This window comes from Microsporum canis, genomic scaffold, assembly GCF_000151145.1.
Source record: "Microsporum canis CBS 113480 supercont1.4 genomic scaffold, whole genome shotgun sequence".
Lineage (NCBI taxonomy): Eukaryota > Fungi > Ascomycota > Eurotiomycetes > Onygenales > Arthrodermataceae > Microsporum > Microsporum canis.
Window position 1 is genome coordinate 487,556 of NW_003299166.1, and position 26,327 is coordinate 513,882.

General features: G+C 49.0%; 13 protein-coding genes across 13 annotated transcripts; 3 read left to right on the top strand and 10 right to left on the bottom strand.

The window, feature by feature from the left end:
* Positions 1-178: 178 nt before the first annotated feature.
* Positions 179-1,543, bottom strand: MCYG_04159 (conserved hypothetical protein; the record flags this gene model as incomplete). The annotated part of the gene is made up of 1 exon (XM_002846376.1): positions 179-1,543. The coding sequence occupies one exon, from the start codon at positions 1,541-1,543 to the stop codon at positions 179-181; it is 1,365 nt and encodes a 454-aa protein (XP_002846422.1).
* A 2,135-nt stretch (positions 1,544-3,678) lies between these two features.
* MCYG_04160 (phosphotransferase family protein) lies at positions 3,679-4,787 on the top strand (the record flags this gene model as incomplete). Its single annotated transcript, XM_002846377.1, has 2 exons — positions 3,679-4,264; positions 4,339-4,787. The coding sequence occupies 2 exons, from the start codon at positions 3,679-3,681 to the stop codon at positions 4,785-4,787; spliced, it is 1,035 nt and encodes a 344-aa protein (XP_002846423.1).
* Positions 4,788-5,722: 935 nt separating this feature from the next.
* Positions 5,723-6,448, bottom strand: MCYG_04161 (uncharacterized protein; the record flags this gene model as incomplete). The annotated part of the gene is made up of 4 exons (XM_002846378.1): positions 5,723-5,962; positions 6,083-6,174; positions 6,240-6,352; positions 6,435-6,448. 4 exons carry the CDS (start codon positions 6,446-6,448, stop codon positions 5,723-5,725), a joined length of 459 nt encoding a protein of 152 aa, XP_002846424.1.
* Positions 6,449-6,555: 107 nt separating this feature from the next.
* MCYG_04162 (conserved hypothetical protein) lies at positions 6,556-7,988 on the bottom strand (the record flags this gene model as incomplete). The annotated part of the gene is made up of 2 exons (XM_002846379.1): positions 6,556-6,709; positions 6,814-7,988. 2 exons carry the CDS (start codon positions 7,986-7,988, stop codon positions 6,556-6,558), a joined length of 1,329 nt encoding a protein of 442 aa, XP_002846425.1.
* Positions 7,989-8,175: 187 nt separating this feature from the next.
* MCYG_04163 (conserved hypothetical protein) lies at positions 8,176-9,296 on the top strand (the record flags this gene model as incomplete). Its single annotated transcript, XM_002846380.1, has 1 exon — positions 8,176-9,296. One exon carries the CDS (start codon positions 8,250-8,252, stop codon positions 9,294-9,296), a length of 1,047 nt encoding a protein of 348 aa, XP_002846426.1.
* Positions 9,297-9,609: 313 nt separating this feature from the next.
* Positions 9,610-10,961, bottom strand: MCYG_04164 (lectin; the record flags this gene model as incomplete). The annotated part of the gene is made up of 6 exons (XM_002846381.1): positions 9,610-10,062; positions 10,119-10,379; positions 10,444-10,525; positions 10,579-10,649; positions 10,748-10,771; positions 10,848-10,961. The coding sequence occupies 6 exons, from the start codon at positions 10,959-10,961 to the stop codon at positions 9,610-9,612; spliced, it is 1,005 nt and encodes a 334-aa protein (XP_002846427.1).
* Positions 10,962-11,664: 703 nt separating this feature from the next.
* Positions 11,665-12,039, top strand: MCYG_04165 (mitochondrial intermembrane space translocase subunit Tim; the record flags this gene model as incomplete). The annotated part of the gene is made up of 2 exons (XM_002846382.1): positions 11,665-11,793; positions 11,845-12,039. The coding sequence occupies 2 exons, from the start codon at positions 11,665-11,667 to the stop codon at positions 12,037-12,039; spliced, it is 324 nt and encodes a 107-aa protein (XP_002846428.1).
* Positions 12,040-13,166: 1,127 nt separating this feature from the next.
* Positions 13,167-14,882, bottom strand: MCYG_04166 (cAMP-dependent protein kinase type 3; the record flags this gene model as incomplete). The annotated part of the gene is made up of 4 exons (XM_002846383.1): positions 13,167-13,194; positions 13,260-13,634; positions 13,683-13,936; positions 14,031-14,882. The coding sequence occupies 4 exons, from the start codon at positions 14,880-14,882 to the stop codon at positions 13,167-13,169; spliced, it is 1,509 nt and encodes a 502-aa protein (XP_002846429.1).
* A 988-nt stretch (positions 14,883-15,870) lies between these two features.
* MCYG_04167 (stress-activated map kinase-interacting protein 1) lies at positions 15,871-18,766 on the bottom strand (the record flags this gene model as incomplete). The annotated part of the gene is made up of 3 exons (XM_002846384.1): positions 15,871-17,992; positions 18,114-18,674; positions 18,744-18,766. The coding sequence occupies 3 exons, from the start codon at positions 18,764-18,766 to the stop codon at positions 15,871-15,873; spliced, it is 2,706 nt and encodes a 901-aa protein (XP_002846430.1).
* Positions 18,767-19,302: 536 nt separating this feature from the next.
* MCYG_04168 (uncharacterized protein) lies at positions 19,303-20,020 on the bottom strand (the record flags this gene model as incomplete). The annotated part of the gene is made up of 3 exons (XM_002846385.1): positions 19,303-19,607; positions 19,664-19,910; positions 19,973-20,020. The coding sequence occupies 3 exons, from the start codon at positions 20,018-20,020 to the stop codon at positions 19,303-19,305; spliced, it is 600 nt and encodes a 199-aa protein (XP_002846431.1).
* A 192-nt stretch (positions 20,021-20,212) lies between these two features.
* Positions 20,213-21,635, bottom strand: MCYG_04169 (conserved hypothetical protein; the record flags this gene model as incomplete). Its single annotated transcript, XM_002846386.1, has 4 exons — positions 20,213-20,607; positions 20,667-21,480; positions 21,545-21,564; positions 21,587-21,635. The coding sequence occupies 4 exons, from the start codon at positions 21,633-21,635 to the stop codon at positions 20,213-20,215; spliced, it is 1,278 nt and encodes a 425-aa protein (XP_002846432.1).
* Positions 21,636-22,264: 629 nt separating this feature from the next.
* MCYG_04170 (leucyl aminopeptidase) lies at positions 22,265-23,451 on the bottom strand (the record flags this gene model as incomplete). The annotated part of the gene is made up of 3 exons (XM_002846387.1): positions 22,265-22,498; positions 22,554-23,252; positions 23,311-23,451. 3 exons carry the CDS (start codon positions 23,449-23,451, stop codon positions 22,265-22,267), a joined length of 1,074 nt encoding a protein of 357 aa, XP_002846433.1.
* Positions 23,452-24,889: 1,438 nt separating this feature from the next.
* On the bottom strand, positions 24,890-25,462 carry MCYG_04171 (histone h4; the record flags this gene model as incomplete). The annotated part of the gene is made up of 3 exons (XM_002846388.1): positions 24,890-25,053; positions 25,115-25,252; positions 25,453-25,462. The coding sequence occupies 3 exons, from the start codon at positions 25,460-25,462 to the stop codon at positions 24,890-24,892; spliced, it is 312 nt and encodes a 103-aa protein (XP_002846434.1).
* Positions 25,463-26,327: the final 865 nt, after the last annotated feature.

Genomic DNA, 26,327 nt, shown 5'->3' on the forward strand with positions numbered 1-26,327 from the left:
TTGTCCTCGTTGCTGTCAGGATTCTTGGAGAATACCAGTTATATAGTACTGTGGGAAATAAACTGATTTTGATAGTTGTCCTGTGGTGCATTTTAATAACCGTCAAATCTAAGACTAGATGACTACCTCTAAACTTTTCGGCTGGTAACAGCTTATTCTATTTACGTATAATTTTTATTCAATGGCCTCCCGGAGTGGTATATGCCTGGATTCTAGCAGCCAATTTCTCTATGTCCGATGCTGTCTTTCCCCCAACGCCAATCGCTCCACAGCTCAGTTTCATTGAGTCGTCATACGACCATGCTATAACAATGAAGCTCCCATCTTGCATTTCGTTGATAAACGCCTCTTCAATTGTTTCCCTGGAGGAGGTAAAAAATCCCGTTACGGTCGAGGCTACATCCAGCGATCTCTGGGTAAAATGCTCCTTGAGGAAGCCCAAGTGGCATAGACCTGTTAGACGAACATTAAGGTCGACAATATAATGCTCTCCTTGGCTATCTGTCAAGATATCGACTCCTGCAGGCCCATAGTAACCCTTTTTATGTAAGAATTGAGCCGTCTGCTCTATTACCTTTGTATATTTTTGCTGCAAAGCGGGTTGATCTGGGTATGAGATAGAGCCCCCAGCCCAACGCCCCTGTTTGTCGAACTCCTGGTCAAAGCAACCAACAAAGATAGAGCGTCCTTTTTGCGTGACGAAGAACGATAGTGCTACCTCTGTACCCGTGACGAAATTCTGGAAGATCAAGGACAAAGGGTTAAGGTGGTAGTTGGCAGCGTTGATTTGTCCTAGCATAACACGCATATAGGCACTGAGCATCTCTTTCACACGTTCTCTGTCACTGTCTGAACGCACTGTGAAAGTGCCCATTGCCGCCACAGACTGGGGTAGTTTCACGACAAAAGGTGTTTGATAAGTATCAAGAGGTTTCAGCATGCGAGCAATTTCTTGTCCCAAGTTGGTGGTGTCCTTTAACTGGTCAAGTGGAAGATGAACATCGACCACAGTCGACGGTGGGGTGGGCAGCCCCGACACTGCCAGTCCTCGCTTCGATAGGAGCTCAAAATGCACATCCGGATCCAGGACATGCGGCAGATGAGAGACCGGGTCAATAGGAACAACCACCGCGACAGGGCTCTTTGGGGATAAAGTGATTTGATCTGCTCGAGAGACAAAGGTTACCGTAGGTTGCTGGTCTTGTCGCATCTTTGACAGATGGTTATATAAATCCGCCTTATCTTCCGGGAGGTTTTCTAAATCTCGATTGTGCTGCGAGTAGGCAAAGTCCATCACAATGACAGACATCTTTCCGGCCAGAAATACACGACGCTCGGTTTGACTCCTTGTCAACAGCGTCAACATCTTGTCTGAGCCTTGCTGCACCCCTAAATGATAGACATATTTGGCTGTTGGTAACACTGCATAGTCTTCCACTGGTTGAGAGTCGTAGACGAGAGTCGGAAGAGGCGCCCCATCGCTATCGAGGGAGTAGAGGTCGTGTAGAGTGCAGTCGAGGGCAACCTGAGGGTTGAAAGTCATATTGATGGTTGCTTGGATCAAGTATCGTAGGTGAACATGTCCAAATTGCCAACAGCCGAGAGGGCTGGGAGTCTCTTTCACTACTAGGACAGGGATAAGGCGGTTTCCCCTCTTCCTTTTTTCTTTCCCGCTGACTGATGTCTCTGCTCCGTAGACGCCCTATCCTTGCATTCTAACGCCACAATTAAGGAATAACTCCGTCATAAGCCGAGAAGGATGGATGGGTTAAATATTGCCAGGTATCCACCGCTACGCGACTCCGGATAAGGATCTCGATGTTTAGATAGCGCTCAAATAGACCAAGAATACGAACATACGATCCCAGGAGATATATTAATAATTAAGATAACCATTGTCTTTATACTGTACGAGATCATTACCCCCACTGTTAGCCCGTCCATCCTAAAGAGGGAATGTGTTTCCACTTGTTAAAACGGGGCCCGTCAGCTCGTATTGAAGGGATTTATATTGTTTGAATGTTACCATTATTTAGTATCTTTATTCCGAAAGATCTATAGGAGATATACCACCAGAAAACCCCACCCGGGTCTAGGAAATGGTTGCTCTGGGGCTAAGTAGAAAAAAATTGGCGAATAATTAGATTGTATGTTAATAACGCTTTTGATCGCTTTAAACTAGCACATAGGGAAAGCAAGAACTATGGCCATTGTTATTCACATTGGGCTAGAGAAGTGAAGTTATCCCCGCTAGATAGTAAGAAAGTAAAGTTGCTGGTAATGCATATAGGGTCGGCAAAAAGGGATGACTATGAAAATCCGTATGAAGAGTGTTTTAATAGTTAGAGGCCGTGGGGTATCGTATTCTAAATTGTTTCATTGCAAAATTAGTATACCGTAACTTTTGAGGAATAGAATATATTGTCATTAAAGCAAGGTACGTAAAGGAAAACCGAGCATGCGCGGGTTAAAGATAAGCCGCACTCGAAAAAGTTAAGTATTATTCGTGACTATATGAGTTAGATAATATTTAGGTGCCTGTGTAGCTGTTGAATGTTGATCTGCATTATCTTTAAATGGTGTGATGCCACAATTCTCGATCAGAAAAGTCACGTCCTACATAAAGCTACCATGTCCATTAAAGAGTCATAATAAGGTAACTACATATAGCCGCGTTCGAGGGCTGTGGCCAACAATTTTTGTACTAATAGTATCTTTCAAGCGTGACTAGGCGTTCATGATTTGTAAGGCTTAGATAGGAGCGTATATAGAGCCCGACGTAGCATAGAATGCATCATGTACATTCACAGGTTTTGATCTAATAAAAGTGGGACCGGGAGCTAAGTTTAAGCTTAAATGGATCTAATCTGATAAGATAGGTTGAACTTCTTCCTTTTTACGTTCCAGTTCTTGTTTGACGGTCGGCTTAAAAGCTAGCCATCTGCTAAAGGAGATTCTGATTCATTATTGTTTTAAGGTAGAAGTTTTATCCCCGTCCTAGGCAGGATCAAAGTTTTAACATCCAGCAGTCTGGCTATTGTGTCGACTACGGGAGCGCGATGATCCATTATTTTGCCAAATATAAGCAGGCACACCAAGAGATGATTGGATAACTGATGCCCTACGTCTATAAATCAAGCTCTGTTTTCCTCAGTTTTGTATCTCTGTTTGGTTGGTACTGGGATGGATGTGATATCTTTCTAACTAGTCCGCTTTATTACCTATATAATATGCAAGGGGTAGAATAACAATACAGTTATTTACAAGCTCAACGCCCTATCAAAACAGCAGTGATTGAAAACTAATAAGATAACTGTATAGGGAAAGCAAAATAATCGGCCACGAAACGACTTGCCGAGGGTACCATCCAGTAGGAAGGCGAAGGACTCATGCCTTCTAGCTGGTCAAGGGTGCCTAATTGCAAGGATGCCCCTGTTTGCGAAGATATTGTTAGGCCAGGCACGAGTCTGCGCCCTGAGTCCGGGCTTAATATAGGTTAACAAGAGGCTTGGCCGCGTAGTAACGCGCGTTAATAACTCATGACTTTAACGGAACTGTGACTATATAGGTCAACTTTAAATTCTACATAATATCATATAATCATTCTTGGCATATTCTCGGAGCCATCCCGATATCTAACTACCAGATATATACATAGCTGCTTTACTTAGCTTCACTATGCCTTCATTTGGCACATCGGCCTCCTTGACACCTACACATCCCACCGCCCCAGCTTCCTTCAGTGCCCTAAACATCGCCACATCTCATCTTATGGCGGCCGAAAATCGCCCCACAATATCCACCGAGACGCTTCCTTCTGCAGATTCAATATCCTTCCTCGAGTCCTCATTCTTCACACGAAACGGATCAGGGGCCAAGCTACCATCTCCCGCGGAGGTTCGTGAACAAGGTGCTATCCAAGACCCATCGTCAAAAGATCGTAACTTTTCTTTTCGCCCTGTCCGTTACAAGCAGCTCGGCCTAATTGTGAAATATGGGCGTGCTCCAGAGGTAACAGTTGCTGAGGGCCAGTTACTCTGGGTATTCCCTCGTATCTTACCTACTATACCAGTTCCAGAGGTGTATGGCTGGACTCATGATAATGGCCAAATATTTATCTATATGGAGCTAATTCAGGGCGTTACCCTTGAGCAACGGTGGGAGTCCCTAGACAAGGCCGAGCGAGTAGGTGTCTGCGAACAGCTTCGTGGTTTAATCCAAGAACTTCGCAAGCTGCAGCATGCACTGGGTGATTTCTTCCTTGGTAAGTACTATATTCCTGAGAGGATGGATATCAGTAACTGTTGATACTAGCATATTTACTTACTTTTATATCAGGTCACATTAACCGCGATCCTCTCGGTGATATCGTTTTTACCAATGAAAACCGACCTCCTGCGGGACCCTTTCTCTCAGTTGCTCAATTTCACGATTGGATAGCAACGGTCCTTAAACTATGTATTCGACAAAATTGGCCAGGCAAAAAACTTTCTGAAATCCCGGATCCTTATCGAAGTAGTCTACCTGATGATGCGCAAGTAGTTTTTACTCATGCTGATCTCCATCCAAGCAACATCATGGTTTCAGAAGATTCTAATAAGATCCTTGCAATTATTGATTGGCAGCAATCGGGATGGTATCCAGACTACTGGGAGTTTTATAAAGCTGCATTTACGGCCGAAATAGGTAGTGAGTGGGTGGAGGTGTATATACCATTGTTTCTAGAGAAGCCTACAAGTACCAGTCTTGAAGCTATTGACTTCTATGCTGGGTCGCTGGGATACTGAAAGACTGGGACAGACAGCCAGGTTCTATTAATTACCCAAGTTCTACAATAAGTTTGGGATTTGATAATCATTGTTGTATCGAATACCCTCTAGCGTTCTTACCCTGGACGAAACACTTGAGAAGTAAGACAAAGCTTTTGCTCTAGGGATGCGTCATTGCCAACTGATTAAGTGTCTCCAAAGTATTTGCATCGCCATCTACCAGTGCGTAAGGTAACCAGGGACCTGAAACCTTTATATACACACACTCTAGGTTGACTTCTGCTCCTAACCACCCGGGAAGTAATTTAGCGCCAACTAATGTATCAAAACAAAGATCCACTTCTATTGTATGTACTTGTAGGCGCCAACGAAAAGAACACTTAGTTCCTCCTGCTATGCACCCTCGTATTAAGAGGAATGTTGATTGGAGAAGAATTCCCTGCAGAGTAGATGTGGGTGATTGAAGGCGACATAGGAGCCTCTTTTTTCGGTATCTCATAGCCTATAAATTTCTATATTTGTGGGGTGAACAGGGGTTTGGCGTTCTCCTTGCAAACCCCATGGGTTGAACACAAATAGACAAGGAATAACTGTGAAACTGGACGAAATGAAATACTCTGTATGCTTGCCACCTAACTTAAGACACAGAGAATAGTAGGGTGTACAATCTTGGATAATTGGCTCAGACGAGGGATCCGCTTCCATCTAACTTGCTGATGGAGATAGCGGGGATATTTTCGGCGCTTATCACCCCAGCGATTGAGTATTTGTGGAATTCGTTGCCCACACATCGATATGCCATCTCTGAGGGTTTCATTAAGTTAATATGAGTGCATTCACTTTCCCGGGCCGCATTTGATTTGGCCAGCTTTGGTTTTAGTTTCTTATCAAATATTCTACCCTTTGGACAAAAAGGCGAGCCAGCACTATTAAGCAGCAGAGATACGAGTTATCTAGGTTGACATTTCTTTGCGGATATTTTGAGTCTCCTTAAGAGCATCGGTATTAGGCTTCTCGTTTATGGAGGTGGAATAGTTTAATATCTTCCTAGTGAAGGAACGCGCACAATCCTTAAATGGGCGGTTGTTCTTTTTGTATCCGGTGCATGGGGTCTTCATAACTGAACCGCGGGAATGTAGGCTACTGCGCTTATCGGGCTTCATCTGACTAGTTGCATCTGGACAACCTGCTTCCTAGGGACAGTTATTTCAGTATAAGGGGCACGGTGGGAGGCAGCTTTCCTCTTTTGGGCGAATAGTCATGCTTTCTGACTTTGGCTTTCTCCTGATTATCTATCCATGGCTTGGCCTAACGGTAGTTTCTGTTCCCTGTGCTGAGTTGATCCTCGTTGGTGGTGGCATTGGGTTTGGTAGAACATTTCCAATGGGGATTGATTCATCATTGTCTATTTCACCGTTCTCACTATGGTCAGCTACAGACAATTTTCATTGATATTGCGCTCGCTACTACTCAGAGATCGGGTCCTCGGTAGTAGCGTTGGGATGCGTTGTTCGAGATGTCCAACGCGTGCTATGAACTCTCCACTAGGCAGTTGTGGCAACAGGGGGGCATCAAGACAGGCTCTAGGTATCCATAAGCGAAAGGTGAAATGTCAAGTTCTTATAAACGGCCCAGGATGTGATGGTGTCATGCAAGCGAGCTCACTGCGTATGGTACATGTCAAATAGTTATACAAGTCTGGGGAAATAAGGAAAAGAATTAGAACAGTCAGCCTCATCAGACTCAATATATGCAGTATGTCTTTGGTTGAGCTTTTTCGAATTGTTTAAGTGAAAAGATATCTGCCGCTGTGTTCTTCATTATCTGTTTCTTCCAGCTGTTCTTTCATCTGTTGCTCGCAAAGGCCCAATGCTGCTAAATTGCACGACGTGGCCAGGCTTGGTATTCCGATATGCTTTGTAGTGTAGTGTTGACACAGCCTATGGTACGGAAACTAAATAAGGCCTACGGATAGATCCATCAAAGCAACAACGAAGGGTATAGGTATCCAGTTTGGTTGAAACAGTATTCCTACCAACCGTACTTTGAGCTTGCTTTTTTCTTGTTTCTCTTTCCGATGGCAAAGCTGTCCTCGAGCGCGTCACTCTGGCTAGTCACCGCATTCACAAGCTGGTGAAGGCTGTGTTTTCCAGGAGCAACAGCCCTGACGGGTCTGTGCTGCTGGGCAGCAAGCTCAGCCTCAGATGTGTTAGCAAGGTATGCTGAGTTGGACTTGTATTCTTCGTCCGTATTAAAACTAATGACTTTACTAGAGGCGCCTTGTAGATTACGTCCTAGCAGTTGTCGCATTTCTGATTTTGAGAGATTGAGGTCACTAGCAACACTTGCAAGATCTTGCGGCCCAGCGGATGCCTCTTGAGTGGTTATATGTTGGCCTGTAGTTGTATTCGTGCTTTTCAAGGCATCTGATACCTGTTCGTCTGCTGTTTCTGCTGGCCCAGATGGTCCTGCATAAAGTATAGACTCGTATGGCGTGGCTTGTGCAGCTGTATCGGCGTATGGAGTACTTTCAGTACTGCTAGAAAACCCAAATAGGCTCACTTTTGACTTCGCTTCTGGTTGAGGGGGTGTTTGGGAGGTTTCGGTCTGCGTTTTTGGGGTAGTAATGGGTTGAGAGATAGTTGTCATCTTCTTCTTTGGCTTATTCCTTGCGACAGATAGCGGTTTAAACATCATTGAGTTTCCTTTCTTCTCAAAAACAGGCTCTGTCACTGGCTTCTTTGAACCATCTGCCGTATCGTCACTGCCAGAAGGTTTGCCAAATTCGTCATACGAGGTGTTGAGGTTATCTATTCTCTCGCTGCGGTCAAATCCAGGCTCTGCACTAGTTTTCAGAGTAAACGGCTTTGACTTCCTAGGCCCTGCCTCTGTTTTGTCTGTCGGTTTCTGCGCTGCACCAGCTCGCTTTGGTGCAGGAAGCATATCGTTAAACCCAGAAAATAACCCGCCTCCTCCGGTTCGCAGCCGTTTCCTAGCAGGGCCATCTTCTTTATCCTGTCCCGGACCTGTCCCATCACCGTTAGATCTGGTCTCTGACAGGTTAACTAGTATTTTTCGGGGGTTGCCACGGTCAACCAGTGGTTTGAACGAGGGCTTGGAGCTCGAGGTTGAAGACTGGAGAGGGGCCTTAGGTTTCTGAACAGGCCCAGTCTCAGTATCTGAATCCCCCTCGGAGTCTGAATATGTGACCAAGGCCATCGTGAATGCTTTGCATCAACTTCGTTCTTCTTGCGCCGTCAAAGTCGTAAATCGAAGTTGATAATAAAGTTCGATGTCACGTGAAGCCCTTCTTTTCTTCTGAGCTTTTGAAGTCCACAGAAGACAACACAAGCTGGTATCGAGACGATGGACAACGAGTTCTTAGTTCCAGCCTTCACCTTGTGGTGTCTTTGCCGCGATGACAGATGATATACGGAGCTGCACACCTCATAACACCTGCCATTTCGACAGGCCCTGGTGATGGACCAAGCCTCCGAGAAAGATAACCCAGGCCGCAACGGGCCTCAAGAAGATGAGCCACCCAAGGGCGATGAATACCGCACATCACGGCCTGGTAAGGTCCGGCTGAAATCTAAACATTCGTTAAGGGAGAAATCCCGCGATAAGAAGCGATCGCGAGAGGAAGACAGCCATTACGAAAGCAGTAGGCACCGTTATCAACACCGCCGTCGCCGTCATCGCCATCACAAAGACCATGAGACTGAGCCAGAGCCCGCGGAGTACCGTTCTCCACCTGTTTCGCCCAACACAGCGTTTCGTGAGTCGTTATTCGATGCGCTCGCGGACGACGAAGGGGCGGACTACTGGCAAGCCGTGTACGGACAACCAATACATACGTATGCTAGACCAGATGAGAGGGGAGAATTAGAAAGAATGACTGACGACGAATACGCTGCCTATGTTAGAGCGCGTATGTGGGAGAAAACGCATCAGGGCTTACTAGAAGAGAGGGAACGGCGTCGAAAAGTACGTGAAGCCGATAGAGAGCGGGCAAAAGGATACGGAAACTATTCTGGAAGAGCAGAGACGGAACGCGAAGCATTTGACAGGATGGTGGAAGAAAGTTTGAAGCGTGGGAAGGAGAGAAAGTCAAGAAAAGAAAAGACGAATACTTGGCTTACAATCTGGAAACGGTATCTGGACTCCTGGGAAGAGTTAAATGCGCAGGTTCAAGAAGGTAGACCTTCATCTAGTGCAGCGGATTCGCTCCGTAATACTCTTGTTTGGCCTGTTGAATCTGGCAGGCAAAAGGATGCGAATATTGACTCCGTGAGGCAGTTTCTGTGCAATGCTCCTGTTCCGCAGATCACTACGGAAGCTCTCAGTTCTACACAATCTAAGCACAGCAATATGCTAGCTGTGTTGAAGCTGGAGCGTGTTCGATGGCATCCTGACAAAATACGGCATAGGTACGGGGCGCTGGGAGTTGACGAAGATATAATTAAGGCTGCCACTGAAGTATTCCAAATACTCGATCGAATTTGGGTAGAAGAGCACGCCAAATGATGCGATGATACTCGTACATAGTCTACATTTCAGCACAACAGTTACTCAATATGCTGACCACCGGAAACATCATCCTTGTACGTCCGATTTTGGCTTTCAATTGGACATAACATACGGAAAGTAGGTAACAATGAGAAGAACATTAGAACAAAAGAAAACGCTTGTAGGAGCCTGAGATAATAACAATGAATGCCTGCCTTAAGAGAAAAATTTTATGAAGCCAGAGAACACAGAGACGGAATATAGGTGTGTATCCAAGTAAAAAGGGGGTAACTGATTATGTAGGCTGTGAACGATAACGGTGTTATCCAGGTTAGAATCGCCTGCTCTTCGCCGTTCGGTAAACGGTCCATCCAACGTATGCTCCAGCAATGACGGCAAAGAATAGTATGACCTTGAAAAAGAACCATAGCCAACTGCCTTCGCTTTTCGCCACGTGATGCGTGTGCTCCTTTTGGGCGTTTCTCTGGTTGGCAGATTGGGCGGTTTGGCCAGGGCCGGTGCTGTCACTCCCTTGCTTGGTATACAGAGAGAAAGCATCTACTTCAAGGATATCATGGGTATCGCTGAGCTCGCCGGTTTCCGCACTGAAACCAAGGTAGGCTGCGGCAGGCAGGTTAATCGGAGATTCAGGTTTTGACTGAATCTTGAAGCAAGAAGTCCAGGTCATATCCGACTTATACTGCAGGTCGAGGGCAAGGTATTTATCCTGGAAGTATGTAAGACGGAGTTTAGTGGGGTATGACGAGCCGCGGATTCCTCGAGCCTAGGAGAACCAGTTGGTTAATGATGCATACTTTTGAGAGTCGTGAACCACCGTACCGAGCATGATGCGATTTCATTCGCCTGGCCGTCTTTAGCCTTGTCATATGCGGTATGACCATCACCAAGCATGGCCATAACCAGCGGGAAAGTCGATCCTTGCCGGCCGTTCTTGTAGGTATCAATGAAGATACCTAGTCCCTTGAATCTATCCGCAGATCCAAAAACCGGGCCTTGACTTGCGCGACCCTCAGTAAGCCACATAGCCATGCCGTCTCCATGGAGAGTTCCCTCGCCGTTGATCGCAAAGTCAACTTCGACCTATATACCACCAAATTAGGATCCGTAGAACGAGACCTGGAATCGAGAAGCCTGTGCCACCCACCTGCCAATTGGTCGCAGTAAGAGGTACACGGGAAAAAATCCAACCGCTTTGTGAGGGTCTATCGGCAGTCAAACGGATAAATCTGCGTATATCAGCATGTTCGGCCCTCGTCCTTTACATTGACGGCAAACGTACCGGTCCGCACGAATAACGGTGTCTCCTCCAAAGTCGAACCATCGATTCGACATATCGGAATCTAAATAAGGCTAATCCGTCCAAGAACAAGCATGCGATCCTCCGTCAGCAATCATTATTTTTATCCCAGGGAGCAGCAGCTATTGTGCTTATCCGGACGTTAACGCACCGATGATAAACTAAATGACCTCATCTACAGGGAATAGAGATTAGCGCATATCCTCTATCATTATATATAATCTGCATATTGCACTAGATATACTACATACCGGCACTCTCTTCGTAGTAGGGTGGTTCTCGAAGTCATTTTCGTTCGCCTGGGTGCTGGCATTGGCCACCCCAATAAGAGATAGTAATAGGAACGATAACAGCTTCCACGCCATCTTTAGAGCGGGTTCAACAATAGTAAATGAGATTAGAGAGAGAGAGAAAGAGAATAGGCCAAGTAGGAAAAGTATTAGAGAGTGAAAGAGAGGTCCAAGAGAATGTCGTGTGTCACCGGGACATCTGCTTGCTCGAGTCGGTTGCTGAGCTGGGGGAAGAAGAAAGGCGGCGGACTAGACACAACGCAGCAGGCAGTGATGTTATGGTTGAATCCGCGTAGCCTGGGTCTAGACGATGCCGCAGTAGCAGACCATGAAGGACATGACAACCCTGCGTCTTGTTCAATCGTTGCTTCGGTTGTTTCGTGTCTACTATGTAGATATAACTGTGTCCACTTCGACCAGGCGGATCAACACTTTATCCGGGATCTACTTTAATGCAGCAGTCCTGGATCGACGGATGGAAGTATTAGAGATTATCTAGAACGAATAGGGATATAAAAGACATAAATATAGCTCGACCTTTGCATTATGTTCATATCATAAAGAAATCAGCACTTTTAATAGTTGATTTGCCGTTTTTTCCTCGAAGAAAGAAAGTAGCTTCTATCATGACTAAGCATGACATCACATGACCTTCTCTAAAAACATCGAAAGAAGAAAGATAGAAGAAAGCAAGACAGAGAACAAGACAGAGAAAGATACAGAGAACAGAGAATACGCACCAAATAAGACAAACCAACAGCCTCAATTCGCCGTCACCATGTCTCTCTCGAATCCATTCAGCTCCTCCTCCGGCTCCCCCAACCTTTCCTCCTCAGAAATGAAATCCGCCATAGTACAACAGCTCCAAAGCGAGGCCGCCATGAACAACGCCCGAATGCTGATGGAGGTCAGTTGCCCTTATCTCTAACATACGCATGCATAACTAACAAGAGTATAGAAACTAAACTCGAACTGTTTTGAAAAATGCGTTCCTACCCCCGGCTCCAGCCTTTCGTCAGGCGAGCAGAGCTGCATAAAGACCTGTATGGAGAAGTATATTTCTCTCTGGAACGCCACGAGTCAGTCGTACGTTAGCCGATTGAAGCAGGAGAACGAGAAGAACGGATCGAGTGGAAGCGGCGGGGTTTTCTAGTTGGGATATATGCATGCATACTTTTAATGTGTTGGGGAACCCATGTTGGGTCGAGACTTGGGATGGTTTCTCATGCATGGGCAGGCCTCGAGGGGGTGTGTTTGTACGATCATGCGTTAAGACGAGTGCGTGGATGTTGTTATATTATCTTGGTCTAGCCGGCCACCAGGGGAGGGTGATGTAGCAGCCACGGCCTATTTTGTACCTGTATATTACTAGGAGGGAGTCCTAAAAAAATATTGATATTCATGCTACTTATATAGAAGAACGAAGCTTGAATTGTGCCTTGTAGTCAAGTAGATATTGATCAACTTTTAGATATTCCCACGTATTATCCCCGCATCCGTATACAGATGCATAGTTTGAACCATTACCACCAATATCGAAGAAGTCAAAAAGAAACTCGACTCAACAGCCAAACATGCAAAGGCGGAAGAGGAAAGGCAAACAACGGTAAAACGTGCGAAAACGAGATGCAGACCATGTATCGATATATGGTATGGAATGTATATATGTAGGCATAGACATCTGCCGGCAAGACAGATGGAATTGGCCAGTGAGATAAAAACATAACAAAAGAAATGAAATAGATAAATACCCTCCCCGAAAAAATAAACAGAAAAACTCGTCCATGCATCAGAGGTGTACAGAGACAATTAAGTATTAAATTGCCTGTTCGTAAGGGGGGAAAAGCAACCAAGAAATGAGAAAAGGGGAACAGACAAAACGACAAGGGGACAAAACGACACCTTTCCTACTCGTCCGTATTCCATATCGCCAGGTTTTTCATAAAAATCTTTTCTTTAAATGTGAGATGAAAGGAGGTTGATGGAGGGAGAAATCTGAATATATCAAGCGATGAGCGATATAGCAGGCTCGCGAATCAAGAGATTGGAATCTTGATCAGGATAAAACCACGAATAAAGACAAAGACGAAGAAACCAAAGGAGGAGAGAGAGGGGGGGAAAAAGAGAAAATCCACAGGCCAGCTGTTGCCGAGCATAAATATAGGAGAGGGATGTCTTCCGCTTTCTCCTGCTAGCTTTGAATTTTACCGGATGTGAAGGACAACGGAAGGATATATATATGAGTATATATGAAGGCAGGAGAAAAAATGGACTGCCTCGTTAAAATTCTCGGAATAGATGACCATACCTGCGCGCAAGGTTTAGCAACAATATATATCAACCATGTTGACAAGGATATATGGGCAAACTTACTCATCTTCCGCCGGGAGGCCGTACTGTTCCGTCTCTTCCGCATAAGTATCGAACATGCATGCATCACCCGATCCGCCCTTGACAGGTGGTATATACGGGGCGTCTATCCGTCGCTGGGCAAGGAGTTCCCAGGTGACTTCTGCAAACCACGGGTGATTCTTTACGTCCTGCGACCCACCGTGCAAATTGCCCAGTCTCTTAGTCAGATCGGGCGTGATTAGTCGAGATAGTAGGTCCTGTGCATCCGGGACCAAGGAAGGGGGGTATTTGACACGGCATTTTAGGATGTTTTCGTATATTTTCATGGGAGAGCCGCTGTCCCAGAACGGGGTGAAGCCGCAGAGCATTTCAAAGATGAGTATACCGAGGGACCACCTGGTCTAGTTAGCAAGCTATTATTACATATTGAATAGGAACACCTACCAATCGACAGATTTGTTGTAGCCCTTGGAGGAGACGACCTCAGGGGCGAGGTAGTCTGGTGTCCCGCACAGAGTCCATGTGATGTCCCGTACTTCCTTTGCGAACCCGAAATCCGTGATCTTGAGATGCCCGTTCTTGTCTAGAAGCAAGTTCTCGGGCTTCAGATCTCTGTATACAATGTGCTTGGAATGCAGGTACTCGAGAGCCAGGGTAACTTCGGCGGCGTAGAATTTCGCCACCGGGTTTGGGAATCGCTAACATCATAATACCTTGGTCAGCAATCTACGGCCCCGCGGGGAAAGCAGCGTACGGGTATACGGGTTATATGTAAAAAAGAACAAGACATACCTGCGACTTTCTGAGCAGGCTGAAGAGCTCACCACCTTCGGCGAAATCCATGACCATGTAGAGGTTCTTTGCATCCTGGAAGGTCCCCCAGAGAGTGACGAGGAAGGGGTGCTTGACCCGTTCGAGCATCGCACGCTCGTCATTGGTATGCTCGACCTGCTTCAGCTTGACAACCTGCGCCTTCTTTAGGACTTTTATAGCGTAGAATCGCTGGTTGTGTATAGACTGGACGAGATGGACTCGACCGAAACTGCCGGTTCCTAGGGTACGGTGGATGGAAAAGTCGCCCAGGGAGTATTTCCCCTTCAATTGGCGCTGCGAGGCACGAATTGAGGCATCAGCTGCCGCCGTAGAGTGCTGCTGTAGCTGCTGATGCTGCTGCTGGTGGTCATCGTGGTGGGGTGGGTTTATAATGTTCTTGATGCTGGTGACGTTGTGAGGCGATTGAAGGGCCGACGGCTGCGTCTGCTGGGGGGATCTCGACTGGGAGACATCTCCTGTGTTGGGACGCTGGTAGGTGGTGGACATGTTCGCGAGCGCGGGCGTTACGCTGGTCGAGGGCGGTTCGATGGCAGCACCAGCACCAGCAAGCGCAGAAGAGGCAGAGTCAGCAGCAGTAACCCCGGCGGCGGCACCGTCCTCACTGGCGGCAGAGAGCGGTATGTTCGAGGTATCAGCGCTGCTGTCGACGCTTGACTGGGCTGTATGGCCTTGGAACGCAGCGGGCGCGGAGGCGGCGGTGGCAGGAGGATGAGCAGCAGCAGCAGCAGTAGTCTCAGCGGGAGAGTCAAAGTCCTTTGACTTGGAGTCCTTCGTCCGCCGCTTCTTCAGTAGCCCTCCAAAGGTCGGCATGGAACAGGAAAAGAGACCAAGACAGCCCACCTTGTCGAAAGAGGGCAGGCCAGAGCGAGGCTGTGGGTGAGAGTGTGTTTGTGTGAGCGAGGCAAAAGGCGGAGGAGGAGGAGGAGGACCAAGAGGCACCGGGGGGATGCAGCACGAAAAGCGTTATCGGCGGGCGCAAGTCGACAGGAGAGACGATAACGAGGACATGTATTAGCTGTATGGGTTTATCTAGTTAATAGTCGTAGGTGATATATATATGCGTATTATAGCTAATATATATGCAGTTATAGGTCGAGGGTTCGCTGGCTTTTTAGTTCTCCAAGAAGTCCGAAACCTGCGAAGAAAAAAGTGCCTTTTGGCAGAGAAAAAACGCCTCCTGATCTTCCGTGGCAACGCGGCAGGATAAATCCTGGCTCCAGAACGATGGACGAGGCTGTCGAAGGCTGATGGCTTCTCTTCTGTCTGTCTGGCCGGTCGTTTGTCCGTCTGGCCGTGAAGAAGAGCGGACGGCGAGGACGAAGGAGAGCAAGAGACAAGACGAGACAAAGCTGGGATTTCCGGTTAGAAGTGGAACAAGGATCGTTTCAGCGAGAAGACGATGTCGATGCCGATGTTGGTTGATCGATGCCAACGTTGATAGTTGTAGAGGTTGATGTTTGGGCGAGAAGAAGACGAGAAGAGAAGACGCGGATCAACGCCACAGAGATGGCGAGAGCGGAAGATACAAGTCTAGAGAAGTCTACGGTGATGCTCTCTGTGTAGTCGAGAAGGTCGAAGATACACTATGGGATGCGGGAAAGGTCGAGATGCCAGCTACAGACTACGCAGAGAGGAGATGAACGTAGATGAACATAGAATAGATTCTATCCAAGCTGATAGTTGATAGACGAAGAGTGCTGAGTCCTCAGAAACCGAACATAGAAACGCCAGACAGTAGACAGAGAGACAGTAGACGGAGAGACGAAGAGTAGAAAGACGACAGAGACAAGAGCAGACCTCACAGCCGGTAATGGGCCATATTCTTCTTAATCTCGTCGACAATCTCGATGGCTTCCACTGCATTCCTCGCTTCAAAGTCATATCTCTTCTGCTCCGTCGCCTCTGTGCCTCGCAGGACCACAAACCGGAAGCTCTTTGGATGCCGCCTGCTCACCTTGGAGCCAATAACGTCGCAGAAGGAGATCGAGGTCGTCTTGCTGTTGGCCTCGAACAGCGTCTTGCCCGTCTCCGCCGGCATGATGTGCATGTAGTCGTTGTCAAAGGCCAGGATGCGCTGGCTGGACGTCGTGAAGGACATGGACTGCTTGCGTATGACGTTGTAGCGCTTGTAGTAGCCGCCGACGATGACGTCTTGCTTCTGCGAGAGCGGATGCAGCATGCGTGAGGCGGCGCCCTTCTTGCTCTTCTTCGAGGCGCCGTTGGTGTTGGTGTCGACCAGTAAAGGGGCGCTGGGGGACGAGCTGCCCGGTGAGCCCATGAGGGAGAGAGGGCCGGCACCGAAGCGGCGGCGGATCAGGTCGAGCTCCGTGTTGCTTCCCAGGGCTTCGACGGTGCGATCGAGCGGTGCCACGGTGTTGGTGTTCATGATCTTGAGCAGATAGTTGCCCTTGTCCAGCTGCCATTTCTTGCACACCGAGTCCAGGATCTCGGCGATGTAGCTGTCCGTCGACGTGTTCAGCGTCGTCGTCCGTGTAGACGCCTCCAGGTCGATGTACCGGACCTTCAGCTGCGTCGACACGCCCAGTCGAGGCGTGGCCTGCATCGTAGGGATGGCTGGGAGGTCGGCTGGCCGCAATGAGCTGTCGTTCAGCGCCGAAGTGAACGGATGGCCCAGTATCGGGTTCAGGCGTCCGCCGATGGCCACCTTGATATGATTCGACGGCAGAGCTGATGCCGTCGACGTTGCTCCCGTTGCTGTCGCCGTTGCTGCCGCTTCTCCTGCCGTGGGAGTGGCGACGTCCGGGACAGCAACGCTATCCCCCGGACAGGCTGCTTCGTTCTCTGCAAACTCCGCCGGCGAGGCCTCCACCAGCGCAAACTCGTCGTAAGGCTTGCTCCTCGACCGGCCCCTGAACCCAGCTGCCCGGTTGTTGTTCGAGGTAAAGTCTGTGATCGGCCGTTTCCTCGCAAGGGGCGGGAAGTCATAGTCAACCTCCCCGTCCTCAACCATCCGCAGGTTCCAGTAGTTGACGCCCAGCTTCGAGGCATCGATGGCCGGCTTGATCTTGTCGTCAATATATCGCCATAGTGCGAGCCCGATGGCTTCGGCAACGGTCACAGGCCGCGAGTGGTCGCCGTCCTTTGTGTCCTTCGTAAGAGGCATGTCCATTGGCTCTTCCGGGTCTTCTGCGCAGGGCGTAAATAGTTTGATATACAGCGGTGTTCCCGACGAACCCTTGCCGGACAGTATAGCATACTTCTCCATCGGGTTCTCAGGAGCCTTCTTCCGCGCATTCAGCATGTTAGACAACAGACTGACCGGCTCCGTGGCCGTAATAGGTTGCGCTGGCGGTAGTCGTGGCAGTGCCGGCGTACCTGTATCCTTATCCTTCCTTGGTGATGCGCTTCCTACTGCTCCTCCTCCTCCGCTGCCCCCACTGCTGCCTCCTGTGCCTCCTCCCCCTCCCCCCTGCGCCTCCATGCCTTTGGGTATCTTGTTCAGTATCAGGGGCGACGATACATCGAGTCCACCGCGGCCCAGCAACGACCCCGATCCGGCTGTGTTGCCAAAGTCTGAGGATATGGCTGACCCAACAGACCCGGCGATAGAATCGTCGTCCTGCTCATGCTCTCCCCTCTGAGTCCTCATGGCCCCACTGGCCATCTCGGCTTCCATCTCTACCTCTTCCTCCAGCTTCTCGCTCTCCGCATCTTCGTCTTCCTCCCGCGGAACAAACGCTTCATTTTCATGCTTTGAAAACTGCATCTGCCGTCTTTTCATCGCCTCTGGGTCTAGTTCTATATCAGATGACATGTCACTGCTTGTAGTTGTATCTCGTCTGGCTCGAGACTTGATGGCTTCCACCGCCCCCAGCGAGCTTCTGCGGAACCGGTTATCCACCGACCGTACAGACGGTGATGTTATCAGCACTCGCGGCCCGCCTTGATGCTCAGAGCCTCTGATGGGCGATGAGTCCGCCCGATGTCGAACAGGCATCTTTGTAAACTGTATCTGATTTACCGCCCTAACCGAGTGTCAGCCCTCAGATTCTCCAGTAAACGATCGTTGCACATACGTACCTCTGTCTGGAAGTTTCTTCATCACTCTCATCACTGAGATCACTGCTATCCTCCTCCCCTTCACCGGGAGTCACAGGCCGTCTGGAACCCTTTCCATGCCCTCTCCGCCCCAACTCGCTCCGGCTCCCCTTCTTCTTATACGTCTGCCGCATGATATTTGCAAATCCCAGCCCCGCAATCCCCTCCGGGTTCAACGTGATCTCTTCATCTCCGTCTTCTTCGGCCGCGTTCCCACGCCTGGCGCCTAGCTGCAAGGTGTCCTCGCCACCAAAGCTGCCCTCCCTTGTAATCGCTTCTGTTCTTCCGTTGACGTTGACGCTGGCGTTACCACGTCGCGCAGCGCCATGAGTAGCATATTGTTCGCCCACCGTCGTCGCCGTGGGTATGGGGGGTGAGTGTGTGCGTTTGATATGAGCGGCGTTGGGGTCAGCAGTGGCCGACCACCCAGCGGACCGGAAGCAAGGCGAGTTCAATATCGACGAGTTCACATTGATAAGACGGTCGCCGACCCCGTCCTTGATCGTAGCCAGGTAGGAGGTCCGAAGCTGCCAGATGGTGAATCTATATATCTCCGTCAGTCAGTCTTTGTCTCATCTTATTCTCATTTGTGTATCTCTCTCCCCAACGTACTCTTCGTTCTGAAGCAACGCCATCTCAAGCTGCCGTACGCCGTCTCATCAAGACAAGAAAGAAGATGAAGAAGAGGAAGAGGAAGACGATGTCAAAAGAGATTTATGTGTCTTCGACCGGAGTATGCCGGTTGCGATGAGGGCGAGCGGGGTGTTTTTCTGTCTGTCTCGGTGGTTCTGCTGTGCTTCTTGTCTCAAACCGGGACTTGTTCCAGTATCTGCATCTCTGCAGCCAAAGGAAGACGAGGCGAAAGAAGAAGCGAAACCAGGGCCAGCCTGGGCTGTTGTTGTTGCGCTGGATGTCTGGACACTTTTTTTTTACTCGAGGCGAAAGCCCTTGAAACGCATCTTCATCTCTCAACGTTGTTTTCTGGGGTGCAGCGGTGGCGTTGTGGCTGAGCAGGTCAAGACTTTCTACTAACTACAAGACAAGCGATGATAGAGACGATATCCATGCATTTATACTAATATACAGTTTATGGCATCAATCATAAAGGGCAGACAGGACAGAAGGACCATCGGCAGAGAGCCTTTGATATCACTTGGTTGCGTCAGTGGCTTCAACAGTCGTCCTCTTCCTCAGAAGAGTCGTTGAAACTAAACCTTTCAAGCAAAAGAGCAATCAACTGCTCTGACGGTTCGTCATCCGGTTCGCCGGCTTCGAAGGATGCCGCAAGGTTGGCGTAGTAGGCAACCAGCTCAGGAGGAGTGTGTGGTAGAGATTCCATGATTCTGCGCCAGCAGGCCATCTCTCGCTTATGCTCCCCGGTAAAGGGGTACATGGAGTCCAGGTTGAATTTGGCCACCGGCACAGGCTCTCCCGGCGTTTGGGGCCCAACGGGTACGTCGATGACCGGCCCAGCAGCTTGTGGAGATGGTCAGTGGCTGAGCCTCTATTATATGACGATGATGACATCTTACCTTGTGCCAATAACTGGGTAGAAGTAATCGGTTTGTCACCCTCTTCACGTTCGGGGATTTCTCCTCCCTCGGGGACGCCGTAACTAGCACAGAGAAAGTCACGCATCATGAGGTTATGGACGCGAGTGATATCTGTGTCTATATTAGCGCGGCGGAATGGGTCGATTTCTTTTTCGCGAGGCCTGAAATCAGGAATTTCAGGCATTGCCCGGGGAGCCTGGGTTGGTATCTTGCCAGGATCCTCTCCCTGATGGTCAGTCAGTATTTTCACGGTAGTTCGGCAGAGGGTATAGCAGAGAGGAGACATACCATTAGGAAGATTGGGTTGGGAGCCCTTTCGATGGGTTGATTGTCCATGTTAATGGCAGGATACGGTATGTAGGCTGACTATATGTGGTGTGGCTGTATTCCGGCGTATGCAGTCAGTTTAGTGAAGAAGAGAAGGGGAAGATGGCTGCCGGACCGTATACTTATACACAGGACCTGGATGTCATGGAAGGCCATACAGCGTACCATGGATACGGTCGACACATACCATGGCCTGCCCTATCAATGACGCCCATCTCGTTCTCGAAACCAGAGGTACCCTTCCTCAGGGGCATCTTCGACATAGTCACCCACAAGTTCAGCAACAGCGTCCGTAACTCCATGGTTGTCCTTGCCATGAGTTGCAAGGCCAACTCCACGGTTCACAATATCGATTGCCCCCTTGGCAGCACGATTTATATACTTTGCATCATCAAGCAGCTGCTGGTTGGCTGCACCCGCATCTGTGCCGGCTGAATCACGCATCGACTCTGTAATCGCCTCTTCGGACAACAAGAACGGTTCTAGCACGTAGAGCAGTAACGTGGATAGACGCAGCATTACCGCAGTAAGGAGGTCATGTGTCACTGCCGTAACTCCCTGGCTAAGCAGTCCTCTGGAAACCTCTAGCATGAGACCTGTAGTAGAGTTAGCATACATTCAGCATTAAGAGGAGATACGTTGGTAGACAGCTTACTTCCTTTCCCCCTTGTATTCGCACGCACAGAACCACCGGCTCTCGCACAAGCCTGCATGACAGAAACACGGTACAGAACCGACTCAGCAACGGCTCTGGTAAACCCTATACTTACCGCACCTTCCTTCCCATCACCAGCATGTCCCCTCACACGAGCCAAACAGCCGCGTAGCAACGAAACCGCCAACGCCATAATCGAAGACTTCGTCGACAAAATCAGCGTAGCCCAGTATCCAGACCATAATCCCTTTACCCCTTTTTCACGCATGACATCATCAAGTGCACTCATCCTACCAGAACCACCAACCTGCCTTCTCACAACGATCGTAGCAATAGGTTCTGTCAACAGGCTGGCCAACGCCCTCGATACCAGGGAGATAGAAATATCATGAACAAGCCCCGTCTTGCCACGCATCTTCAACCATAGGAACCGGCGCGAGAGCATCGAATAAACGGCGCCAAAAAACAGGTATTCCAACGCCTCTTTACCCGCCGCTTCACACACGCCTGCATACAGTGCCTTTCGGGCGTTGGGATCTTTTAGTCCTTCCGCAGCTAGACCGCCCACATCGCGAATCGTGTCAAGACAGTTCTGTATCTCGCCCTCTACGTTTCGTTTGGTACTGTCCGAGTGCTTTGGTACGCTATCTTGGGTATATCGAACTTGTAGACGGGTGATTATTGAGTCTAGAGGGTAGAATAGAGCCGTTGACAGGGCTACGGCTAGGGCTTCGGTTGCAGTATGGCTTGCGGAGGTGATGGAGTCGTTGTTTTGAGCTAGGGAGGTATATAGATCGTAGCTTCGTAGGTCGTCCTATAGTTACGTATGTATCAGTCAGTCAGTTGGGCTTCGACGGCGGGCACGAGAAGCGACTTACCATTGTCTCTTGACCAGTTGCTAGATATATGAACACCTTTACCTGGTGGTATGATATAATTCATATAATAATACTGCGTCGAGATGTTCATGAAGTCGAAAGTTGGAATTAAGCTTGCTTCCCACCTCCGTAGATTATATAATCTTGCATATTTATGCGGTTACTAGCAAAAGAATAGAAATATGATATAAAAGTGACCAGTTCAGTTATTTATTGTTGGAATGTCGAGCTTTGTGGTATTGTTGGTAGCCATCTCTGGTAGTGGCATACACCCGCTGGATGTCTTCACTGTCGATAACTGCTGCATCGAAACGTCGACTTGTTAAAGCACTCCACGGCAATGCTACAGCTAGAGTCGAGCGATCAGCCTATGTTTACGTGGAAAACACTTAGTCGAGTGGAATGTGTGGTATTACTGCTGCTTATATCTACTACCCGCGTCACCGAGACTGATTCACTATCTTCATCCTCGCTACATTCTACGTTCATTTAAGAGCAGTGACGAAAGAAGATATCAAAGAATTCGCGCAGAACAAGTGTAAACGATATGTATGTCCATATATAATATAAACTATGTACAGATATGCATACACATGCATCAATCATGTCATATGTCATATCAGCGTCCGCTATCAACGCGGATCCTCCCCCAATCAACTCTCTATATCAAATCAACTCCCATTTCTTCTTCTATGGCGGTGTCACGCGACGATTGGTGATTTACAAGTTGGCGAAGGCAAGCTCGTATGCGAAGCCGACGACGAGCTTAGCGTGTTCGAGCATCTTGGCAGGGTCGAGCTTATCAATGGTGTCGTCAGGGGAGTGGATGGCTGGGTTGTCCTGGCCGAGCACAGCCTCGTAGACGAAGGCAGATGGGTAGCCGGCCTTGTTAGCAGAGGCGTGGTCAGAGCAGGCGTAGCCGCACTCGGAGTCAGCGTACTTGGCGGTGGTGTACTGGAAGAGTTAGCTTGTTTTTCCCTGAGAAGGCCTAGAAAGAAGGCAAACTTACGGTGTCGAGGATCATCTTGGTGAAGGTGGTGAGGGCGGAGTCGGAGTTGTCAGTGATGATACCCATGGTCTTTCCGTATCCGGTCATGTCCTGGTTAAGCATGGCAACGACCTCCTTGCCAGCCTGCTTGTACTGCTGGAAGACGGCCTGGGAGCCGAGGAGGCCAGCCTCCTCTCCGGCGTACCAGTGGAACTCGATGGTGTTGGTAGCCTGGCCGCCAGCAATCTTCTGGTCAGAGACGAGGGCGGTCAGGGCCTCGAGGATGGTCATGGAGCCGGAGCCGTTGTCATCAGCACCGGGGGCAGCTGCCTTGGGGTTTTGGCCGTTGATGCTGTCCTGGTGAGCACCGACGACGACAATCTTCTCGGACTTTCCGGGAATGATGGCACGGATGCTGGGCTGCTTCCACTTGTGCTCGATCTTCTCGGCCTTAGCACCCTGGATCTTGCCAATGACTCCTTGGACCTGGGAGAGGACCCATTCGGCAGACTGGACACCGGTGTCAGCCTGGTAGTAGCGGTTGGGGAAGTCGGAGAACTTCTGGAGGTTGCTCATGAGGTGGTCAGAAGAGAGTTTTCCGAGAAGTGGCTTGACGTCTGCCTGGTGGCTGACGTTTCCGGGGAAAGCATAGGACTTTGGCTTGGTGACAGAGCTGGCAGTAACTGGCATGTCGGTGATATCAAAGAAGCCAACGTTGTTCTATATACTCTGTTAGCATGGCCCCTTAAACCTGTAATACGGACAAACGTGTATATACCATGGTCAATTCGAGCTTCTCAGCATCGGTGACCCAGCGAGTCTCCTGGGGACCAGTCTGGATCAAAGACATGCCCGGCATGGGAGGAGTTGGTTTGGCCAGAGCCAGGGCGCTCAGCGCGAGGGCAGCAAGGACCTTCATGATGAATGACTGAGAAGAAGTCGGGCGTAAGGAGAGAAGAAAGAAGAAAATGGAAGAGGAAAAGAGAGTGTTGGTTTCAAGAAGTGAAAGGGGAGAGAGAGAGAGCAAACGTCTTGGAAACGGCGAGACGAACCAGCTATATATACACGTCCATCCGTCCCCTTTCATCTTAAACCAAAGGGGGTACCAGCGGGTGATAAGCAGGGCCGGATGTCTGCCCGTCCTCACCCGCCCGGGCCCTGATCGTCGACCTCTGCTGATTTCCAGAAACTGGACAGAAATTCTTCCCCACGAAAACAGGTCAGACATGATCCGCCACCAGGGCTCCGCAAGCTCCTCCTCCCCAGACAGGAAGTAGAAAGGGTCAACGTCATACAAATACCCATGGCTACCCGTATTCATCAAAGCAATCGCATCAACAGCAGCACAACATCACAGCAGCGTACGATGATGTACTATCTGCATGGCACACACGCATGAGCATGGTAAAGGGGCAGACGAGCGTTCCAGGATTCCCCAAACTGGGCCCCCTCTTCTCTCACCCTGGCCAGCATGTCGAATCAAGAAGGCGATGTAACGCGTTTCAGCTCATATTCTTTCCCCTCAGCCGCGTTGGGCGAGATGAACCTTTCTTGGCCCGGCCGCAGACTTGTCGAATTGTGGTAGAGAATCAGCGCTCGCCCAGTCGTTTCCATCTTCTCCATCTTCCCCAGCACTATCAGGGCTTCGGTTTAGCCCGGGATGGGCAGTGGCAGAAGTTGCAGAAGTTGCATGACGATCACTCCTGCGGCCGACGATCAGTCACTCAAAATCCCAGCTGAAGGAGGAGGAGAGAAAACGAGCTTGCTCCGAGTGGAACAACTCTACTTACGAACTGGACCGTCGTTCACATGTAACCTCCAACTGGTGCTCTGTTGATAAGTAGTAGATGCCCGGAGCTTTTACTATGTATGCTATATGAAAGTGAGTAACGGCGCCTGGCGCATAGGGCGACGCTTGTCATGCCTTAAGAGGCGGAGATATTACTCTTTGGTCTGCATTATTGGCCGGGTAACTGATCCCCTTGACCTTGTCATGCTTCTTCTCCTTCTCCTGGCCAAAACATGTCGTGATGTTCTTTTTCTTTGCTTTTTTTTTTTTTTTGCTTTTGGCGTGTTTTAAGTTGGTCTTGGCAGGTTCCTTATCAGGACTAGCTCGAGTAACAAGATTATGTAAGTTCAGACGGGCCTTCTTTTCCCCGTTGCTTAGTAATGCAGCCTCGGCTTTACTCATGGATAGGTGTATGTACTATAAAAGAGATAAAGAGAAACCAGACTCCATTGCCTAAAGCTCATTAAACATGCTGCAACCCCAAGTATCCCGTCCGTCCCACTCGAAGAAAATCCACCCGTTAAAAAGGAAAGTGACAAGAGAAAGCAAAGAAAATAAGGGAATGCGTCTATCCACCGAATCCATAGAGGGTACGGCCCTGTCTCTTGAGAGCATACACGACATCAAGGGATGTGACGGTCTTGCGCTTAGCGTGTTCGGTATAGGTGACTGCGTCGCGAATGACAGATTCGAGGAAAGACTTGAGCACGTTGCGGGTTTCGCCGTAGATCACTGACAGGCATTAGCAACTCATGAAAGATAATCATAAAGGACATCATGGGTAGAGACGTACTGGCAGAGATACGCTTGACACCACCACGACGAGCGAGACGGCGGATAGCAGGCTTGGTGATGCCGTGGATGTTGTCGCGGAGGATCTTACGGTGACGCTTGGCGCCACCCTTGCCGAGTCCCTTGCCTCCCTTGCCGCCTGTCAAGAGCAAAGAGGTTAGCTAGCTTCGAAGAAGAAAGACAACGAGATCGTCCAGGATGCAAGGACGAGGTGGTGACGCGGTGACGGTGACAAGTCGCGTTGACCAGCATCGAGAAACGGCCTAAAGTGGCGACCTTCACCGCCAAGCCTCACCAGCATCACCGGCACCAGACGTCGATGAGAAGAGAACAACTTACGTCCAGTCATCTTTGCTAGTTAAAAGGGTAAGAAGACGTGTAATAAGTCGATAGAAGACTTGAGATGTCAGAGACGATGAAGAAACACGCGTGGTGGATGAAAAGTCGATGACGTTGAGCGTTGGTTGAGCATGAAGGTAAAGAAGAAGAAGAAAAAGGGGGAAGAAAGTGTGTGGTGCTGGAGCCTTAATATATACTTGGGGCGGACGCGCAAGATCACTTGCTGAGGGTTGATCTTGATTTTTTTTTTTTTTGCTTGGTAGCCTGATTGCTTAGTCAGAGGTTGATGTCGGGAAACAAAAAAAAAAGATCAAAAACGAAAGCGAGATCACGCCAAAAAAAGGGCGAGAAAGTCGCGGCGCAAAGAAGCAACTTTCTAGGCGTGTTTTTTTGTTAGGGAAAAAAGGAAGAAACGCTTAAGGCGGCTTTAGGTTTCGGTGATTAGTAAGGGTCACGTGAAAGAACCTCACTCTATATAGATCCATACATAGGATGATACGGAGTACGGTTGATGGAGTAAGACGCTTCATTATCATCATACGTAGTCTCCCTCGTCCGGAGGAAGAATCCACAGAAATAACTAAAAGTAACAAGTGACAGTGACACGAAAAAGAGACGCTTTTCCGGCCGAACCACAGCAACTCCGGAATCCCACGAACAAGACGAAAACAGCCCAAGAGACAGACAGATACAACGCTGGGAAAAAAGAACATAAAAAAGGGAAGACGCCACACCCAGTCCCCATGCGCCAGGAAGGGGAGGAAAAAGCACAGAGAGAACAAATACATAAATACATCACGCATCATCAAAAGGACACACTGAAGGGAAGATGTTTTTGGTGATGGGTTTCTTCGTAGGAAGACATGCAGTCTGGT